At 38.8% G+C, this 21,547-nt stretch overlaps 1 protein-coding gene across 2 annotated transcripts in view; it reads left to right on the top strand.

The window, feature by feature from the left end:
- Window positions 1–21,547, top strand: part of JAG2 (jagged canonical Notch ligand 2) — a 95,277-nt gene that overhangs the window by 51,546 nt on the left and 22,184 nt on the right. The window contains exons 6-12 of one of the 2 annotated variants that reach the window (XM_048853593.2): window positions 12,323–12,453; window positions 12,889–13,008; window positions 15,807–15,920; window positions 17,295–17,408; window positions 18,021–18,134; window positions 18,742–18,788; window positions 19,124–19,297. In XM_048853593.2, the coding sequence (XP_048709550.2) occupies window positions 12,323–12,453; window positions 12,889–13,008; window positions 15,807–15,920; window positions 17,295–17,408; window positions 18,021–18,134; window positions 18,742–18,788; window positions 19,124–19,297 (814 nt within the window). The remainder of the gene's footprint in view (window positions 1–12,322; window positions 12,454–12,888; window positions 13,009–15,806; window positions 15,921–17,294; window positions 17,409–18,020; window positions 18,135–18,741; window positions 18,789–19,123; window positions 19,298–21,547) is intronic. The other variant, XM_075129926.1, reaches the window with a different exon arrangement.

Raw genomic sequence — 21,547 nt, 5'->3', positions numbered from 1 at the left:
TTTATTGATGTCCAGGTAGTACCACACGATCTCTTTGGCCCAGCGTAGTGGGATGTGAGAAGGCATCTAAGGAAATACTGACTGAGATGAAAAGACAACACAAACTTAGGCTAGGTCTCACATGTAACCGCTCTATGCCGATGGGGGAGAGCTCTCCAGTTGGCATAACTACCTCCCCCAACAAGCAGCAGTAGCTGGGTTGGCAGAGCATTGTTCACACAGTGGAACTTATGTCAGTCAGGGGTGTATTTTTTTTTCACATCCTCACCGGCAAAAGCTTTACTGAAAAAAAGTGCTAGCGTGGACATAGCCATAGGCAAAGCAAGGTAGTACCTTTTTTACAAGGGCGGGGGGGAAGCTAGACAGATAACCGTGTAGGAGAGGTAGTGTAAGAGCCTTTATTTGTTTCAGCAAGATGAGGGTAAATAGGAATGCGTTCTAGCAGAAGAGAGTGCAAGAAAATACCTTTGAAAGGTTCAAAAGGGAAAACACGTAGGACCATAAAGATTAGGTTGAGGCTCCCAAGAGACCAGATGCATTTGAAGGGGGCTTTTTAAAGGGGTAGCTTTAGAAACCAAGGGGATATTGTAACAGGATTCCCTTTAGTTTTAAAGGACATGAAGAGCTGTTTCTTTATTTGATATCCATATGGCCCTTCTAAGGTATCCCAGTTGAGTTAAATTTCAGAAAAGTAGAGTCCCAGTTTCTTTTAAGGGCTCTGACTAGAGGCTTTTCCCATTATTCTGTTCTGTCTAGTTGGATTCACTCCAATATGTTCAGGAAGTTTAAACAGCAGCCTCTCTTTTGCTGGAAGAGAAGATAGCAGAGGAAAGTCTAGGTGTAAAAATACTCCAGATGGATTGTATTCCACCTGCCAGATTCTTGACAGATGTGAAAATACACCTAAGGTCTCAACAGAAAGTGGCAAACACTACCAATTTGGTTGTCTTAATGTACCTTCTACCCACATGCACCTCATTTGAAAGCTGCTTATGTCTACTATAAGATGCGGTATGATGTGGAGCTATCAAGTGGTGCCATTTTCATAGAAATGCAGGTAAACAATGACACCATCAAGACATGCAGGTATTTCAGTGGTCACTTTAATTTGTTTGTTAGCTTAATGACGGTCTATTATTTCAAGACACAAAATTGGATTTCTTTGTGGCCTCAAAGCATCACAACAAACTAAAGAGTAAAACAAAATCTAATTAACTTGAACAGGTATCCTGGAAATATAATAATGCTGGTGACATTTCTAGTCACCATCATTATTGTGATTTTGTTCATCGTTATGATCTCTGCTGAGCATGTATGGATTACCAAGTCTTCATTGTCTTGGCACGTACATATTTCTGTGCAGGGAATATTGTTCTGACTACAGACACAGTTGATTGTGCAGTGATCCCTACTGGTACAGGCACAAATAAGATCTTGTAGAAACTCGGATGCTGTTGGGCCCTTGAAGAATACATGAAGTAGTTCATCACCCACACTTTTCCATCTATGTTGCAATGGTTTATCTATATGTGAAGATATCCCAGTCTTTTCCAAGATGCTTTTTTGATATACTCTTCAAAACTGTCTTCACATGGTGAATGTTTAGCCAGTGACTTGTCCTTGTTGATGGCTAGATTGAGGCGCAAACAATCCAGCTTTCTGTGGATCTCCTTTCCAGCTCTAGTAATCTACCAACTTCCTTGCTGCAGAAATTGCAGCTTATCCATCACCCTCTCCCACTTTGGCAAGATCTCTGAAGCAGTGGGCTCTTTGTTTTGTTTTTTTCCCCACCAATACCAAATAGGGATGACAGGTCCTTGCTAAGGACAGCGTTCTGTGGAAGGGAAGACCATTTTTGGACTGATAGCTGCTGTGATTGTCCCTCTCACCCGACTTCTGTTTGGTGGTTTTGGCCATGTCAGCAAATGTAGTGATGCCAGGTTTCTTAACTGTCCGAAGAAGCTACCTGTCCCATTAAATCAAATGTTCATCTCTCAGATCTCTCCATTTGTTCTTCACCAACATCTGTTATTTTAGTAGAGGCTCTTGTATGTCTGTCACATGCAGTCCATTAAATATGTTGATAAGTACCTTTTGGCTGTGACTCAGTGTCAAATGGGTTTGTCATATTGTGGATGACATGGCTGGGAAGAGAGAACATTCTTTTCATCCCTCTTCAATGCAGAGTCAAGGACTTTTTTTGTAGATGTATGTTTGCTGCTACTTGTTTTGCCATTTCGTTCATAGGTTTTGCATATTCATAATATAAAGCTGTGTATTTTCATCTCTAACACTGTAGCTGACCTGTACTTAAGCATAACTGAATTAAAAAGCTAGTTTCTAGAATATTTCAAAGGCTAGTACTGCATGCAGAGCTAGCTGCAAACTAAAACCTTCTTCCAGGCAGACTGGATGTTGCATTGTATGTACAAAAGCTTACAAATGGAGAAGCATTACATTAGGAATTCAAATACATTTATCTTCCACTATGCAATACAAACTGTGGGCATGAAATCTACTGCTACTGGTGTACAATCTTCAGTGTGAGCTTGATCTGGTCAGCAAATGTCAATTGGAAATATAGGAAATGTTTTCCCTTGTAAAATACTTTAACAATTAAGAATATGCCATGTGAAAACATTTCATGTTAGTATATTGCAAAATGTAGATATTTGCCATTTTTCCTGCATGTTAAACAGCTTCATCACTTCTGGGGGGGAAAAACTTGCCTGTGCAAAACCAAAAAAAAAAAAAAAAATCTTGTAATGTCATAGTTTTGGCCAATAAGCACCACCTTAAGGTGTTTGAAATTAACTGAAACAGCAAAAACTGTAGTCATAGTCATGTTGGAGTATTTCTAGAACTGCAAAAAATGACACTTCCTCCTTTTGGATACCATTGTTTCACCTTGCCTACAGTCTTCCAGCACCACTTGACAGCTCTTCTTTTGAACATACCATTGGAAAGCTTACTTTATGTATATGGGGGGTGGAGAGGTGTAGGGAGGGTTCATTAAACTCCAAAAATATGGCCCTTTTTGGAGACTTGCCTCATACCTACAAATGATGTCACGAATCCATGGAAATTGGTTAGCAAGTAGAGAGACTGTTAGAATTAACTAAGGTATCAAAGATTTACTAGTAGGTCGATACTACAGTTTTATACCCTGTTTAAAAAAAAAAAAAAGCCCTTGATCTTCATGTCCTTCAAAGAGATATTGGACTGATCTATAGAAGTTAATACAATGACACTAAAGCTCCCATTAATGCAACAAGTCTTAAAATATATTTCCGTAAATGATTTGTTACTGATTTGGACAAGCCAGCCTCACAGTTGGTACTTAATGTACCTCGTTCTTGCATGCCATAGTAGAGATTGGTGTACTTTAGAAAATAACACTTTGACTAGATGGTAGAAATTTTCTATAAAAACGTGGAGTGAAGTATAAACAAGACTTGCAGGCACGACCTTTTGTTTACAGCCTTGCAAGGAAGACTGTTTAGATATACTTGGGATAATTGCATTTGGAGCTATTGAATTATAATCTAAATTCCTTCTTTGGATTTTTGGACTATTGCCACCCTCATTTAACAGGTAAAAACAATGACTGCTTTCTAACTCTAAAGGAAAATGAAAAATGGGAGGAAGGCGAATGGGTGTGAGAGGAGTGGAAGTCTGCTGGTGCCAGTTGTCTGGCTCATAAACTGATTTGCCCTATTCTGAAACTTCACAATTGTTTTTGTATACAGAAAAAATTTCAAAATCTGTTTTTAATCTCTGATTTAGTGTGAGGATCCTAATTATAGCTTTTTATTGAAGTAGCTTTTTGCTTTCTTATTCTTGATATCAAGTAATTCAGAGTGATTCCTTGGACTAAGTGCTTCTGCAGAGGCAGACCTTAGAACCGTAGCAGTCTGATGCAGCCATTCCACTGGTAAATAACTAAATTCTCAGTTATGCCTTTGGCAGGAGCAGGACTGTCATCCTTATCTGCTGGAAAGCTTTCTTGCCTCTGATTTTTAAGTCCTTTTGTTAGTGTTGCTTGAGCTATTTATCAATTAATCTTTTTGTCTGGTTAGCACTGTAGGGAGGAAAACAAAAATAAAGGTCTTCATTTTAACTTGTTTTGGGAACCCCTATAGCAAGCCCCTGTAAAAAGTTATCTTGAGAACTAATGGTCTGATGTGTCCTGTGGTTGGGGGGCGAGGAATAGGATTTTTTTCATTCTGTTTTATTTTCTTCTCTTGAGAAAGTGGTGGCTATGCTGGTACCTCATTCTAGAATAAGTGTCAACATGGAGTTGACAGGTTTCAGAGTAGCAGCAGCTGTAGCTCACGAAAGCTTATGCTCAGATAAATTTGTTAGTCTCTAAGGTGCCACAAGTCCTCTTTCACATGGAGTTGAGTAATTTTAAAGTATTTTACAGGGCATAACATTATAAGTAGGAATTCTACTTGGTAAGGAATAGGCTGTGCTTCAGAAATGGCTTTCCTCATGTGGTGGTGATTTTACTGCAGAGTCCATTCAGAAGAAACAACCATGAAAAGCTTGCTCAGATGACAGGCAAAATGACATTGATATCAAACCAATTGCTTCTTGTGTAGATCGGAATCAACTGTTAAAAACGGTCTGATAAAATAGCTAGATTTGGGACCACCAATCTGCCTTAAAAACTGGGTTTTTCTTAAGTTGCAGGCTAAGTGCTCTTGTTGATCACAGTACCTTGAGCTGATTCACATCAGACTATTGTTTAAAAGTTCAGGTGGTGAGGGTGATTTGTTTTTGTGTGTGTTTGGTGTGTGGATTTTTTTTACAGTTTGGACAACAGCAGATCTTAAATACTAGATTGTATTGTTTTTTCTATACAACAATGGGTTAACTTTGGTCCAACAGTTATTTGTTGAGGTAACCTTATTCAGAGTAACTGGGCCCTGCACACCACAGTGATCCCGGATGGCCAATAGATATGGGAGAACCTAAAGGCTAGTTCTTAGATGGGTTATCTGAGTCTTTTGGTACCATTCTCAACAAGTTGTCATTGACTTAATAATTTAATCTCTCATTTCCTCATGATCCACTTTGGCATGTGTTTGGAGAAGTTCCAGGTATGTCTAGTATCCGAGCTACATTGTTCCCACCTTGCCAGGATGGTAGTGCTGTGTATAAAGCCTGTGTACTTTCCTCTTAGTTTCTCTGTAAAAGCTTAAAAATAATCTTGCTTCAAAAACAATTTAAAAGGCCCAAATCTCAGTATTCAATATGTTATTAAATTAAAACTTAATCAGCATAGAACTATGGTAGGTGTATATCATGCATCTGTTCTTCAAAAAAAAAATTCATTTCTAAAATATAAAGAGAAACGTGTCCTATAGAGGATGTTTAGACGAAGTCAGATGGACTGGAAATGAGATTTTGGCCAGCGTTGTTCATTGGGGTGGTATCCGTGCCCCCAGGTACGCTTGCTCCCCCTCTCCGAGAGATAAAGAGCAGTTGGGCCCAATCTTTCCTCATTTCTTTCTTACTGCCTGTGCTTACAAGAGGGAACCCTTGGCAGTGTCCACTGCTTTTTGCACACTATGCAATTTAAGTCCTCTCTTCGTGTGTATATGTGTCTGTATAATTAGTACTAGTGTAAATAGTACAGTTGTAGTTAGTGTAGTTTTAGGATTAGTTGTTTAAAGACTGTTCAAATACAACAGTAACCCCCTTCCCCCCCAAAAAAACAAAACAAAACAAAAAAGCGTTGGGGCCTTTTCTCACACAGGGGTTTAGAATACCTGCTGAATACCTGGGACTCAAGGTGCCTTTTCTGTTTTGGTGTAGAGGGCATATTCCTGATAGATGTTCAGTTTGGCATTCTTTCTTGAGAAGACGAGGGAGGCCCAATTTAAGCTTTTCTCAGATCTGGAGGGAAAAAGCCTCTAACAGACCTGAGCAGACATCGCGAAGCACTCCTCATTGAGCTTGTACGAGAACAGGTTTTAAAACCTGGATCCCCAATTCAGTGTCCTCTTCTAGTAACTAGACAGCATTGTCTCCTAATATATAACAATTTAACTCTTAAATTTAAGCAGACTATACCTATTTTAAGTAAATAACTAGACATGGCTATTGTTTTGGCTTGTGCAACACCATCCTGTGTATGTCATCAGAAGATTTAGTGGATTTTTTTCCACCCACTGAATGATGCATTTTGCTTCTGTCATTAGCATCACTGGATCTGCTTTGTTTTCCTGTCATAAATGTTTTGGCTAAAATTTCTAATTGAAGTCTAAGTGCAGGAGGAGTTTTATTATTGTCAGGAAGGTTCTGTAGGGGAAAAAAATACACATGTGAGTAACAGGACACGGTTGTGATGTTTGCTTCTGCCTTGCAGGATGTAGGATTTTTATTTTAGGCTGAAGTGTTTCAGCTCAGCCTTTGGAAGTGTAATGGGTTCCTTCCGCTTCCTTGAACTGCTTTAACCAAAAGAGTGGTAGGAGCCTAATATTCCGCAGCCTGCCAGGATACATGGTAGAGGGATACTGAAGCTCATCTTAATTAATTAGCCTCTTACAATTTCTATGGCAACTTCCACCGTGTGTGTGTTTATAAAATCTTCTTACTATATGTTCCATTCTATGCATCCCATGAAGTGAGCTGTAGCCCACGAAAGCTTATGCTCTAATAAATTTGTTAGTCTCTAAGGTGCTACAAGTACTCCTGTTTGTTTTTGGTTTTTTTTGAAGTGCAACTGTAGTGGTGAAGTATCTGTTAATGCAGATATAATGAAAGAATCCTGCATATTGTATTGAGGAGTTTTATCAGTCTATAGAAGTGTGGTCTGCAAATGGCATAAATCTGTGCCCCCCAAAAAGGATTTTTTTGATGGGGGCGTGTGTGTGTGTGTGTAAGCCATTCAATTCATGTTACTCTTAAAGAGAGACCAGTAAAAACAAAGTGATGGGACTCAAGATCACTAGATTCAGCCCACTTGCAGTTAATTTCTTTTAGAGATAATTAGCCTTTAAGGTGGGCTTTAGCTCTGAGTGTAAATAAGTTTTTCCTCACCTTTGTTTTGAACATTGATAATATAGATTTGTTACCACCAGGGCTGGAAATATTTAGCCAGACCATGAAGCCTACTAGCTGAAAGTAGATGCAAAAGATTAATTGGACTCCCCAAGGGAAGTCCATATGCAATTCCAAGCCCAGCTGCTTTCAGTTGTTGAGATTCCTGTCGGGGTGCTATCCCTGGACCCTATGCATGGAGTCTGACTCATGTGACAGTCTGACATATGAAATGCTCCCCTGGCTTCTGCAAGGGAGGAGCTCTCAAAATTAAGATGTCCCTCTTTGTAAGTCAATTTCGCTGCTCTGGTCACCCAGACCTGAAGAAGACCTCTGAGTAACTTTGAAGGCTTGTGTCTCTTGCCAACAGAAGTTGGTCCAATAAATATATATAATTACCTCACACACCTTTTCTGTCTGGTCACTAAATGTTAGTTTTGTTCAACAGTAACGTATGTTACGAGTTTTGTCTAGTGAAACTTCAGCTCAGCTACTTCTCTCATAGGAAAGAAGTGTGCAGCTAAATCCTGACTTCCACAGATCTGTGGCTAGGAGAGAGAGAGTGGTGATTTAACGAATTCCAGTGTACAATGTGCTGTTCTATAGCCTCTAAGTCATTGGCCTATTTTAAACACTGGTAGGGATAGCCTGATTGTCTTGGTAGGTGAATAAGAGAGGAATAAGATTCAAGTGTCTCCAGTGAGTCTACTTTGCAAACACTGGTGGTATTATTTCTGAGTGTTAAACTAGATCCATTTTTCCTCTCAAAAGTTTAAAGTAGAACAAGTTGAAAAATGAAAATAAAGTAAATTACATGCAGTAAATGGCAAAGACTTCCATGAAACAGCAAAGTGAACAGGATCATGCATTGGCAGCTTTATAATTCCATGTGTTTAACCTAGATCTGGTCTACACTGGGGGGAGGGGGATCAAGGTCTAAGTTACTCAACTTCAGCTACGTGAATAATGTAGCTGAAGTTGACGTACTTGAATCTAGTCACCACGGTGTCTTCACTGTGGTGAATTGACAGCTGGCACTCCCCCGTCGACTCCACCTGCGCCTCTCACTCCAGTGGAGTATGGGAGTCGACAGGAGAGCACTCAGCGGTCGATAGATTAGATGCAATAAATCGACCCCCACTGGATTGATTGCTGCCTGTCGATCCTGCGGGTAATGTAGACAAGCCCCAAGAATCTGTTTTTGAAAACTAAGGGCCCAATCATACAAGATGCAAGCACCACCAGAGAGATGCCAAGAATCCTTAACCCCTACTAAGGTCAGTAGACTCTGAGCACATCTCAGTACTTTGCCAGATCAGACGCTTGCATGATGGTTACTAATGTCTGTTTCTCGTTTTGGTAAATACTCCTCTTCCACAAAATGGTTCGACAGATTGGGTCTTAACTTTGTATAGTCTTCACACTTATAAATCTAATCTATTTGTAGTAGAATATAAAAAATTAAAGAAACATATTGCAGCCACATTGTCACCCGTTCTTGCCTTTCAATGCTTTTTGCTGCTGTTTCTGAATACAATTTGAGGCTGCAGTGTATACCAGATACTTTTATTTATTTTAAACTCTTGTGGGATATCTTGACCTTGTGTCAGCTGTTTCACACTGCCTTAATGCACTCAGACTTAGCATTTCTACAAATGTATTGGCTGTCAATCCTCATTTACCTACTTCATGCCATGCTTCACTAGTAATGTGAACAAATATTTTATACAAACCTAAATATATTGATGATACAGTTCATGCTAATATAGCTTAAAATAACTGCATATGTAGTAAGCTGCTGCACAATTATTTCCTTTTTGGTTACCTTTATTTAGTTTGAAATTTGATGTCCCTACGTGTTTTGCTAATACTGTTCTTTAAAATAGCCTACTTCAGCCTTAATCTAAACTGTAGGTTTCCATTGTTACCAATCCCTCTATAGTCTAAAGAAAATGCAGCCCTTTTCATTTTGCTTTTGAAAGCAGCTAAGCTAAGTTTGTAGAACTGGTCATTATTTTTAAGGGTTTTTAATTAAAATTACTGAAGATCATGTGCCTGTTGCACTCCCTTTGTTGATCTTAAACCTGACGTAGAGGACCTGTCTGATCTAAGACTTGATGCGTATGCTTTAGTGATTTCCTGAGGGAAGGTTAAACTATAACAATCTATTTATGGTAACTTCCTTTGTACTGATAGTGACCCAGAAATTTAGATTAAACTAGCTCTGATTTGCTTTTGCATAGCCATGGTCATAAAGTTAGTGCTAGTAAAACTGGCAGAAAAGGGAAGGGAGAAAGGGACAAGAAATTAACCCCAATCAAGAATCTTGGATTTTCTGAGCCTAGGTGTTTGTACAGGGTGAATTCCACTTTAAATAGGAAAAATGGTTTACAATATTCATAATCGGGTTCAAAATTAATCCTAGGATTATGGAAACTTCAAGAATGCTTTCCCATTCATAATGGCAGAAATTTAATCTAGTCCACTGTTGGCTGCATAAACTGCTTCTCTTTAGACTTTGTTTACTGGGGCGAAATAGATGAATTCTCTTTTTTCTAAATGCAACTCCACTCCTCTCTGAACCTTTGTTTTTATCACGGTGAACTGAAGTTCTTTTCCTTAATGCTTTGACATGATTTTCTCACAGGTTTCAATACACAAACCGTTGAACCAGGTTTTTTCTTTTTATCACACTTTGCTCTAGGAGTAAGCAGAGATCCATGTAAAAGTTTTCTTTCAAGAAGGAAGTGGAATTAAAGCTGTTCTAGCACCTGCTAATGTAGGATGCGACCAGACTTCCTGTTTGAGAGGAAATCCTAATTTGCTCTTCCTTGTAAACTGAAGACTGATCAGTTTACCACATAGTAACCTTTTGACTCGTAAACATAGTGTTCCTTTGGTTGGACTCCTGGTAGCTTGTAGAAATGATTTCCCTAGGGCTATTATGGTAACTCAACTTATACCGGAAACAAAGTTTACAGTTAATGTCATGAACGAGCAGTAACCCTTTCCTAGCAAATAAACGTTTTTGTGTGTTCTAGCAGGGGCGAAAACCGCTTTGCAATTCCATTTTTCAGAAGATCATTTATATTGCCCTCTCTGTGCTCCTAGAGCACATCACAATTTTAAAAGAGAAATTTGACCAGTTATTCTGCTTTGCTAATGCATAAGCTTTTCAGTTTCTCATAGCCCATTTAAATAGGAGTTACTGAAACACGCTTTCCTGTCATAGTCACGTTGACATGCAACATTTGTCAGTAGGTATTTATTCTTTGGATTAAAACAGACTTTGTGTTGGCAATAATGAACCAAGTTACAGTAGCTGAAGTAAGTGTCTGTCTGTGTGTGTGTGTGTGTTGAGAATGCACTTAAATATCAGAATTGTATTGCCAAATTTTAAAACATTAAAGAAATCATGCATGCTTTACCATAAGTAGGTATCCTAGCATTGGAAACAGCTGTACTCTGTGGGTATGTAATTGGTACTGCCTAGAGGATGAATTTTTAGTATGAACTAGCTTTCTAATATTATTTATCTCATTTCACCATGCAACATATTAACACAGGAGGAGAGAACTGCTGTCCTGTAGAGCTTATATATTCTGCAGACTCCTGGCAACCCCCGTTTATCTGAATCTTTTAATTATCTGAATAAACTTTGTCTCCTGAAATATGTAGATAACTGTGTTTACAGTTACCTACAAATTGTGGGGATTACAATGTAAGTAGGAATCTCTAGCACTGTCACTTCCACGGTATAGTTCCAGAAGTTTACCAGTGAGACACTAAACATATGTTTGTACATGAAAAAAGCTACCTTTGTAACTAGCAGAAATTCAGAGCTTTAAGCAAGGAGTAGTTTGTGTTGGTATTGACACAGAGGACCGAATTATCATGTTGCTAGCATATGGTCTCAGGAACCACAACTCCTTATTAAACAGTCTAATATATTAGTCCCTAGTGAATGGGGATTCCCTATTTGATTCCTCTCTTCCACTCACAAGGTGGCTACAAATGTTAGTTCTGTTCTTTTACTGCATTCCAAAGGGGTACTGATATTGAGACGCTGACATGGATATGAAAAATGTAGTTTTGTTGCTGACACTCCTCCCTCTCAGAGCATATGAGGATTATATCCATACAATGTAGTCTAACCGATTTTTCTAAAGAGACTTTCTGGATATAGTGAAGCATATTTAATAGCCAGTTCAGCAGACAACCAGTTTAAATTAACTGTCAAATAGGATTGTATTGGAAAATTTAGATACTTTTTAAAAAAGACCATCTGAGGTAAGGAAGGAATTCTTGCTGTTTTTGTTGGTGGTAATTTAACATAGTACACCTACTCTCTTGGGGCAGTCTCTTTAATGCTATAATTATTCAGTGAGTTTCCTTCTGACTTAAAAAAGCCATAACTTCTTGTTGGAGACTTAAGTTTTTTTAAAGTGCAAGACAAAACTTCCCTATAGAGCACACAGGTATTTTTGCTAACAGAATTCTGGCCTTGTAGTATATGTCTGCATTGTTACAAAGAAATCCAATCTGAAGGGAAAGGTTTTTTTGAAGAAACCTAGTTTAAAGTTTTGTTACCAAGTGGTTTTTACTTGCTTTAATTTTTGTGTATTTCTCAAGTGTTCATTACTTTATTTTGTATGCTCCAAGTAAGGAGGACACTAGAATAAGCTGCTAAAGAACAGTGGGAACATAACAGACTAAATCTGCAGAAAGAGTTCTTAAAATAACTCGGAGAAAATTGACAAGACAGCTGCATCTTTGATCACCCCCAGGTCTTGAAATAAGTGTAGTACTCTAGAACAAATTAGCTAATCTCTCACCAGCCATCTTCACAGAACAAAAATACAATGTATGCCTCTTAGTCCACTAAAAGAATTTGCAGTCTTCATTTCAAATAATTATTAGGTTATGCAGTCCATCTTTTTACACAACCGTGAGGCATGACAATTTCTAACTGGTGTCGGGCTGGATCTCTTGTGAAAGAACAGGTTTGTACGTGTGTGTACTGTTTTAGAATAAGCTATTGTGATATTTTGGGGGTCTGCTTTCTTTGTTCCTAGTGAATTATAGTAAAGATTCATACCATTCTTGAACTAGGCAAGTTGCAGAACAAGTTCTAAAAGAGAAAATAACACTTCAATATTCTGTTACATTTATCATTCATTATTTAAAACAAGTGGATTGTTCAACATATAACACTCTAAATACCTGTATTGCAGATAACTAAGCACGTTTAACATGTGCACTTACTTCTTAGGTGTCATTATGGTTGGCAAGGACAGTTCTGTGATGAGTGTGTCCGCTACCCAGGCTGTGCTCATGGGAGCTGTAAAGAACCATGGCAGTGTAATTGTGAAACCAACTGGGGTGGTCTGCTATGTAACAAAGGTACTTAATGTTAATTTACAGGAAAAATTAATAAAATTGCTTGATTAACTGAACTTATTAACTGTTTTTGCAATGTGCAATTATCTGAGCACATCTGTGACTAATCCTTTTTGTGGCAGATGACTGCTCAACCATCATAAAAATAAAAACATTTTAAGGCAAAGGGCTCGGAATGATACGTTTTCCCCTCTTACTGATACAGTTCTCTCTCTTGTCCATCCTTTCTTATTCCACGGAGAGCAATGAGATGACAGGCTTGCTAGGGATTGATGACTTGAAGTCAAAATGGATTAAGTGGGAGGAGGATATAATGTTATTCAAGCCAGGAAGGCGTTGTATGTCTGCCTGTAGTCTCTTGACTGTGGACTAAAACAGTAACTTTGGGATTTATGTTACACCTGTCAGCTGCCATTTTCTTTTCTTTTCTGTGTCCAGATTTAAACTACTGTGGAAATCACCACCCATGCTTGAATGGCGGAACCTGTATGAACACGGAACCAGATGAATATCACTGTGCTTGCCCAGATGGTTACTCTGGAAAGAATTGTGAAATCGGTACTGATGACCATTGCATGCATCTACTTTAATTTGAAGCTATGTTAAGCAGTTGAAGAGGGGAAAGGAAGCTGTGTGCTCTAAGCAGCCTGCTGGTTTCCCTGCAGTGACACATCCCGCAGCTAAGCCACATATGGAGAGAGGGAGGAATTGTTTCTTGTACTTAAAGCTGCCCTCCCTTTCAAAGCTAGTCATCAAAAGAGGTCCCTTTCAAAATCCAATTTTTTTTTTCCTTTCTGGGAAGCAGGAAGAGGATTTTTCCACCAACCTGCAAATTCAGGTCCTTGGAGGGAGGGGTACAGATTGTGTTGCTACCTAGCGTCCTGCTATCTTCCTTCTTAAAGACCTGATCAAAAAACTACTGAAGACAATGGAAAGTCTTCCGCTGGCTGCACTGGAGATTGAATCAGGCCCAGTGTGTCTCCTTTCTTCCTTTTTTTTTGTTTTGTTTTTGTTTTGTTTTTGTTCTTATGCTGCTTCCCCTTCCTCCCCCCAAGTATTAAACTGTACCATATTATTTTGGGAAAAGGGTGCAGGCATACCTTTTTTCTGCTGTACTCTCTCCCTCCCTTCTTCCTGTGCGCACATGTGCATATACACCTGGATCATCTTAAGGATGCTACAGGCTTTTGTGAAAGTCACTTCTAGCCCTGACTCCTGTAGTAAAGTAGAAGTCTACCTGGGCAGGTATTCTGACTGTGATCAAAGAAGAGAGAGGAGGGCACATAAATATTTTAATTTTTTTTTAAAAAAATTACTTTTAGAAAGTCAATGAGCCAGTTATTCCGCTCACTTTGAAGAAAAGAAACTACATTTCCTACAAAGGGATATCAGTTTGGACCCCATTCAGCAGGATTAAACTATGATTGAAAACTCTGCTCAAGGCCTGCTATGGAGTATTCTCAAGAACAGTTGAGACTAAAATGTTAGTTACAAAACTATGTCCAGGGGAGCACAGAAGAAGAGTTTTGGAGCATAATTGTGTTGTAGCCTCCTCCCCTCTAGCTTCTCTGATGTCAGTGTAGCAGCTCTGAGCCTATCCGATTCTACTCTGAAAATTACTTCCTCTCTGTTTCATAGCTATGCTATATTTCTTTTATTCTCTTTTCCCTGGTTTTTTTTTTGGCTGTTCATGTTTGACTGTACTGTAACTATGGTCAGATTATCCCTGAATCTTCTGCATACATCTCCTTTCTTGTTCTCACCATTGCTCCCTGCACTCTTATCCCTGCTCAGTTTAATTGATGGGCTATGACTGCTCACTGAACTCTTCAGACCACTCTGTAGACTACTTCTTCTCTCTTTGTTGCCAAATGTCCTCATTCCATCAAACCTCTTCAAAAATCTCACTCACTTCAGCTATTGTTCCACTGCTAACCTCCAGTGTTTACCACTGGAGCTCCCCATTGCCACTCCAGCATCTAATCTCAATATGATGGTAACTACTTAATGTGACTCTTCCAAATTATCAAAATCTGCTGTTCATGAATCACTGTTGGCAAGGGAAACAGTGTCCCTACTCTGTTTCCTCTGAGCACTTTTCCTCCTTCCTTCTCTCTCTCCCACTTACCTATTGATCTTGATTCATTGTGTTATCTCCAGACATAGACTGTAAATTTATCAAAACATACCCCTGGCTTAATTTATTCTCATATGGAGCTATGTGGTCTAGTGGTGCTATGGAAGTAGTAAATTTTGACTATAGCTGTAGCTAGCCGATCTTGTTGCACCAATGTGGATAACATGGACAATAATAGAATATATTCTTCACTTTGTTAAAGTGTGATGGCGGAAGTTTCTAGTTCTCTTGGCAAAAAGGGAGACGGGCTCAAAATGCATGTGTGGCTCCTAATGCCATGGCTTTTTAGCTATAATTACTACAGATTAAGGCTAGACTGCTTGTTGATAAAGTAGATTGGTTTATTGAGCTGTTGTAGTGTTAAATCACTTCTATTGCCCCCACGACTAACTGCTGCCCAGAACAAATTGTATTAAATGTGAACTGGGTAACCTCCTTGTGTGTTAAGGTCAAAAAGGGAAACATTCCCTGATAAATGATAAGCACCTGAATCATCCAGAGTCTAACTTGATTTTAAAATAACTATTTCTCTAGTTGTGTAAAACCTTCCAAAAATAATCCAGTGCATTGCTGTTCTGAGTTTGCAGGCAGCTCTACTTTATAGGTTCCAAGGCCAGAAGAGAGCACTGTGATCATTTAGTCTGACCTCCTGTATATTACCGGCCATCGGACTAATAATATAGTCCCCAAAATAATTCCCAGGGAACAGCTGCAGAGTGAATTACTCTATAAATGAAACCTTTCTCACTTGAACTGTTGCTGTTTATCTTGGGGAAGCTGTAGTAGGAGTATCAGTAGAGAAAGGCACTGGAGCAGTTCAGAAGTGAAAGGTCAAAAAGCAGAGGCTGTGGAGGGAGTGGCAGGGAGAAATAGGTTAGTGGACATACCTCCAAGTGTCAGGTGGTTCTGAGACATTTAGGTGGTCTCTCATTTGTTTCCTAGCAGTTACAGGAGGTGAGAGGCTCATATGAAAGATGATGCCCCTGAGCAGGGTCCAGGTTCAGTCCCCTGATAGTAATCTAGCACCATTCCTATCACAGCAGGTAAGGATGGGAGAGCCTGAGCTTCCCATCTGTTCAGGCATCCTCCCTTTTTTATGTTGCCTCTGGCTAGTGAGTGAGTTCTGGCTAGAAGGTGTCCAATAAAAATAATCTTAGACCCTGGTTGTGGTGTTACTGTGTAATCATTCTACTTAGGAAAACCTTTCTTTTCTCTTTAGCTGAGCATGCTTGTGTATCAAATCCTTGTGCTAATGGTGGAAGCTGCCATGAAATTTCATCGGGCTTCAAATGCCATTGTCCATCAGGGTGGAGCGGACCAACGTGTGCTGTTGGTAGGTACAATTCAGCTGATTTTAGCATATTGGGCTTGAAGGATTGTTATACACTTTGCTGAATAAGATCTGCTACGTGGCAAAGTAGGTAACATGCTGTGCCAGTTGATTTTTGTTCAGTAGTTGTGAATTTCAAACTGTGTTTTATCAGGTATTTCTATGGTTTTGTTCTTGTGTTACTTAGAAAAACAGGAAGGCATTGAAAGAAGCAGCTAGTTTTGCAGTATAGGACTAAAAGTTAACAAAAGTGTAACTAAGTACCCGTTTGCATTACAAACATGCATCAGACTTGCATACACACTTCGTGGGTGTGAAAGAGTTATACCAGCCTAACTCCCCAGTGTAGACAGGGCTATTCAACAGGAGAGCTGCTCCCATCAACATGGCTGTGACCTCTTGCAGAGGTGGCTTAACTATGCCGACAGGAGAAGCTCTCCCAGCAGCATAGTAGCATCTCCACAAAACTGCTACAGTGGCGCTGCTGTAGCGTGTGTGTAGACAAGCCCTAAGTCTAACTACCCGCTTTATGTAACACAGTGTATGTATGTTATGCCCCAAGTTTCCTTGCACCTAAATAAATCAATCTTCCTGCATAGTAATATATGTTATGAAAATGTTTCTCTTCAAACTGCTTAATTTATAATTTTATGTGTAAATATTTTGTATTCCATTCTATATGGGTTGCGAATTAGTGATGTTTTAACTCCATTACCACACCGGAGCACCGCTTAAACTAGCTTAAGAGCAGAGTCGGTCATGTTGCTGACTTCATATTAGCGATCTGAAAGCCTTTTTAGTTTGAATATGTGGAATTTATTAACCAGTTCCTTGTGGGTAGTGTACACTAGTTCATATGCCTTAGGGAATGTTTGGTTTGGTTTGCTTTAACTGAAGGCACCTGTGAAGGAGTACCTAAACCTCTTAATCTGTGCTAATAGATTCAGTGAATCTTCTTACTTTATGAGGACAGAGATCTTCCAGAAAATTTTGGGAATCATACATTTATAAACAATGGTGTACACAGCACTGTACAGTGTGAAAACTGTGTTTAAGTGGCAGCTTTCAGTCCCCAAAGAGATTTTAGTTTCATTGGAATATAGTGGGAAAATACAGAACAGTATACTATCAAAACCAAAAAAAAAACCACTGTATGTCACCAATGTTGAGGTGTCATAGATCACACACAGAAAGTCCTGAAACTTTTTTCATGTTGAAGTTAAATAAGAACAAAGGTTGAGACTTTCTAGGCAGTGCAGAGGATTTATCCACACTGTTCACTTAAGATGTGTGACTAAATCCCTTGCTCCCTTTTGAAAAAAATCTCAATTCATACTTTCCAGAAATGTTCTATATGGCTATCTTTTCATTTTACAGATATTGACGAATGTGAGTCTAACCCTTGTGCTCGTGGAGGGACCTGTGTTGATCGTGTTAATGGCTTTGAGTGTATATGTCCACAACAGTGGATTGGAGCAACCTGCCAGCTTGGTAAGTAATTGCTTTTTATGGCTCTTGAAGACAGTTCCACACTTTGCATTTACTCACTGGGGGTTTTTTAATTTTTTTTTGTGTATTCAGCTCTATTATATCAGGATAGATATTTCAGTGAACTTGTAAGATATGGGTCACTTATTCTTGATATCTTGGTTCCTGCTTAATAGTTTTGGAAGCAAACACTAGTACCTATAAGCATCTAAGCTGACACCTACATACAATTGTAACTGATCTTAGAGGATGCCTGTTTACTTTTCTGTTTCAAAATACAATAGTGGTGATGGTAGCTCCTTCTTAATGGTGGCAATGGCTGATTTATAATTAGTGTGACAGTAATTTACTCGGGGAAAAGCCTTCTCTCACTTTCATAACTAACACTATCTGTGAGATTTGTCTAAGGGGAAGATGTTTTTACTTGCATGTAAAAGAATGTAAATGAATTTGCATTGAAAAGCTACAATATAGAGACTGTTTTCGTGGCATACATAAGTAAAATTCTACTGTTTCTTGTAACTGATGCTTGGATTGCATGGAGGCTTTGCTTGGTGCAAAGGGGGTCTGTTTCTGGGTTTGTTCTTTATTCTCTTCTTTTATCTTGTTTCACAGATGCTAATGAGTGTGAGGGGAAACCCTGTCTTAATGCTTACTCTTGCAAAAATCTCATTGGTGGATATTACTGTGACTGCATTCCAGGATGGAAAGGAGTAAATTGTCATATCAGTTAGTATTTCTTCTTTTAGAGTGTGTGTGTGTGTGTTTGTTTATATATATATCGACCCAGGGTAACTTTCTCTTTAAAAAAAGAACTATCACAGATTATGGTAACCATAGTTCTAAATGACTGAAGGGAAAAGAACTTTTATGCTGTTTCAAAATGCCTCTGTAGCTTTTCTAACTTTTGGCAAAGTAAACTGGGAGTGCATATTGAAGTCTGTAGAAATGCTTTATTTATTGGATATAAAGCATTTGATTTCCGCTGTGGAATTGGACTAAAACTGTAAATATACAAACACACGATATACTGAATGATATAGTTTAAAATACAGTCTTTCCGTTCTACCTTAGAAAAATATTGTCTCAAATAATGAATGTAATTGATATGATACTTTAGCTTGTATTCTGATTTTAAACATGAATGAGTTTTAAGGCAGTCAGATATCAAACCTATTTACCCCTAAGCATCCTGTCAAAATCCTTCCTTCAAAATAATTAGTACTGACTTCTTCTTTTTTTTTTTTTTTTTTTTTTTAAATTCTGGACCCTTAGACTTCAAGGGGTTCAGCTTCTGCTGTAAATTTTTGATGTCTTTGTATATTTTTTTCAATAGATATTAATGACTGTCATGGACAATGTGAACATGGAGGGACTTGTAAGGTAATCTTTTTGTAAAATATATTAATCACATTAACTTTTGTAAGGGAAAGTGCTCATCTTTAAAATCTTAAATCAAAATTCATATTAATTCAGTGCTTGTATGCAATATGTGTATCTACAGATTAGTTCAATAAGAAGATGAAGTGGGAGGAGACACAAACTGCTTGTATATTGCTTAATTCATGAGTTTGATTTATTTCTTTTAATGGAGCCAAAATCTGTCTGATGCTGTTTGTAAATACAGTATTCAAGATCAATCTTGAAAATGTGAGGTACACCGTACTTTACAATAAACATTTATTTCCAGTCTTGCCCTTTCCTCCCCCTCTATGTAGGATGAAGTGAATGGTTACCATTGCTTATGCCCTCATGGTTATCTAGGAAAAAACTGTGAGATAGAAATAAATGAATGTGCAAGCAATCCATGTCAAAATGGAGGACACTGTGAGGACCTGGTCAATGGATTCCGTTGTCTATGTCAGCAGGGCTTTGCAGGAGCTTTCTGTGAGGTGAGAGCGATGTTGAAATTGCTGTAATAGCTTTGATGGATTGAGTTCTGGAAAGAAACGTATTTCCGGTTTAAATTAGAGCAGCCCAAGGCCAGAGCATTACAGATTAATGCAGTGTTACTTGATACTCTGTGAATAAGCAAATTTGTTGTACAGTGAGTGGTATAGTGGCTGTAACATTTAAAGCTACAGCCTAATGCGTGTAACTGTAAAGCATTGTAAGCACATATATTGGTGAATCTCTCTAAGGCCTGGGCTCGGGCTGGGGGGTTCGAACTAAGATACGCAACTTCAGCTACGCTAATAGCAAAGCTGAAGTCCAAAGTACCTTAGTTCGACTTACCTGGCCGCCCTCACGCTGGCGAGTCAACCACGGCGGCTCCCCCGTCAGCTCCACTTACTCCTCCTGCCGAGGTGGAGTACAGGCATCAATTCGGGGATCAGTCAATCGCTACCTGCCAACCGGTGGGTAATGAAGACGTACCCTTAGTGTTTTAAGATTCAGAATTTCTTAAACAAGTCTAATGATTTTGCTCTGAATCTTTTTGAAGACCTCTGCTCTTTTGATATACTCAAACATGTATTTAGGCCTGATCCTGCAAACACTTACGCCTGTTCTTAAACTTACTTGTGAGTAGTCCCTTTGACTTCACTGTGGCTATTTATGTGCTTAAAGATAAGCATGTGGGTAAGTGTGTTTCTCATAGGTTTCAGAGTAGCAGCCCTGTTAGTCTGTAGCCGCAAAAAGAACAGGAGTACTTGTGGTATCTTAGAGACTAACAAATTTATTTGAGCATAAATAAAAATTTGTTTCATAGAATTCTAGAAATGTAGAGCTGGGGGTCAAGTCCAGCTCCCTGCGCTGAGGCAGGACCAAGTAAACCTTGATCGTCCCTGACTGGTGTTTGTCCAGCATGTTTTTTAAAAAGCACCAATCCTGGGGGTTCCACAATGTTCCTTGGAGCCCTATTCCAGAGTTTAACTATACTTCTAGTTAGAAAGTTTTTCTACTACCTAATCTGCATTAGGGGAGATTTAGATTAAGTTCGTTACTTCTTGTCTTACATTCAGTGGATATGGAGAATAATTGCTCACCATCCTCTTTTTTTATAACAGCCCTTAACGTATTTGAAGACTGTTATCAGGTCCCCACCTCAGTCGTCTTTTCTCAAGGCTAAACATGCCCACTTAAAAAAAATTTTTAAAAAATCTTTCCTAATAGGTCAGGTTTTCTAAGCCTTTTATCATTTTCGTTGCTCTCCTCTGGACTCTGATTTGTCCACATCTTTCCTAAGGTGTGGCACCCAGCTGGCACGCTACTCCAGCTGAGGCCTCACCAATCCTGAGTAGAGTGCAGAATCTGGATCTTAAACCTGATATCGCACCAGAAGTGTGTGGAGATGTTGCTTGCTGCAGGGTTTAGAACTTGCATAAAAAAGCATGAGTAAGAATTAAAACCACTCATGAGGCTGAAGATTTGTTTTTGTGGGGAGGGCACTCAACCCTTTCTAAACAAAACCTAGAATTTTTTCCCCTTAACATCTAGTGTCTAGTTTTTATTTTCAGTCATGTGAATATCTGAGCAGTCACACAAGCAGTGATAGAACCGTAGCACAGCAACATCCACCAGTGAGGGTAGATTAGAATTTAGGGATGGGGTTGTGCCAGGTTTTTTTGCTGAGGATCTCTGTTCTTCAGTTTAATAAAATATTGCAAAAGTAATTCCTCTGCTTGAAATACAACTACTTCACAGTACCAGTACCCTGTTTATTTAAAATTTAAAAAATGAGTTGCCAGTATTAGCCATGAACCAGTTCTTAAACTGATCCATTAACTCACAGCTTAGATGCTATTTCTACATGGGTCTGATGATTTGAATGCTCTTCCTTTTGGGTGGTTTCTAGTACAATGTATAAGTTTATCAAACCTGATGAATAAGAGAGGGAGTTGGCTGACTGCCATGAGTGTCGCAGGAAATCTCTACTGCTGATTCCAGATGCTAAAGTAGCAGCTACTAAACGTGAATTGAGAAAGGGAAATTTACTTTAATGGAAGGAAACGAATGGAAACTTCTGATAGAAAGATATTCTCAGAATCTAAATGCTTTTTGTAGTCTGCATGGAACACACTCTAAAAGAACAGAGCAAAATATTTTGCTGAAAACTCTCTAATATTTCAGTTGCACATGCTGCTTTGAATTGAAACACATCTATGATTTTTGAGCCTTTGGTTTACTTTTTTTTTTTTTTT

This window comes from Caretta caretta, chromosome 6, assembly GCF_965140235.1.
Source record: "Caretta caretta isolate rCarCar2 chromosome 6, rCarCar1.hap1, whole genome shotgun sequence".
NCBI classification, from domain to species: domain Eukaryota; kingdom Metazoa; phylum Chordata; order Testudines; family Cheloniidae; genus Caretta; species Caretta caretta.
The sequence above is the reverse complement of the archived record's forward strand: the minus strand, read 5'-3'. Positions and strand labels throughout refer to the sequence as shown.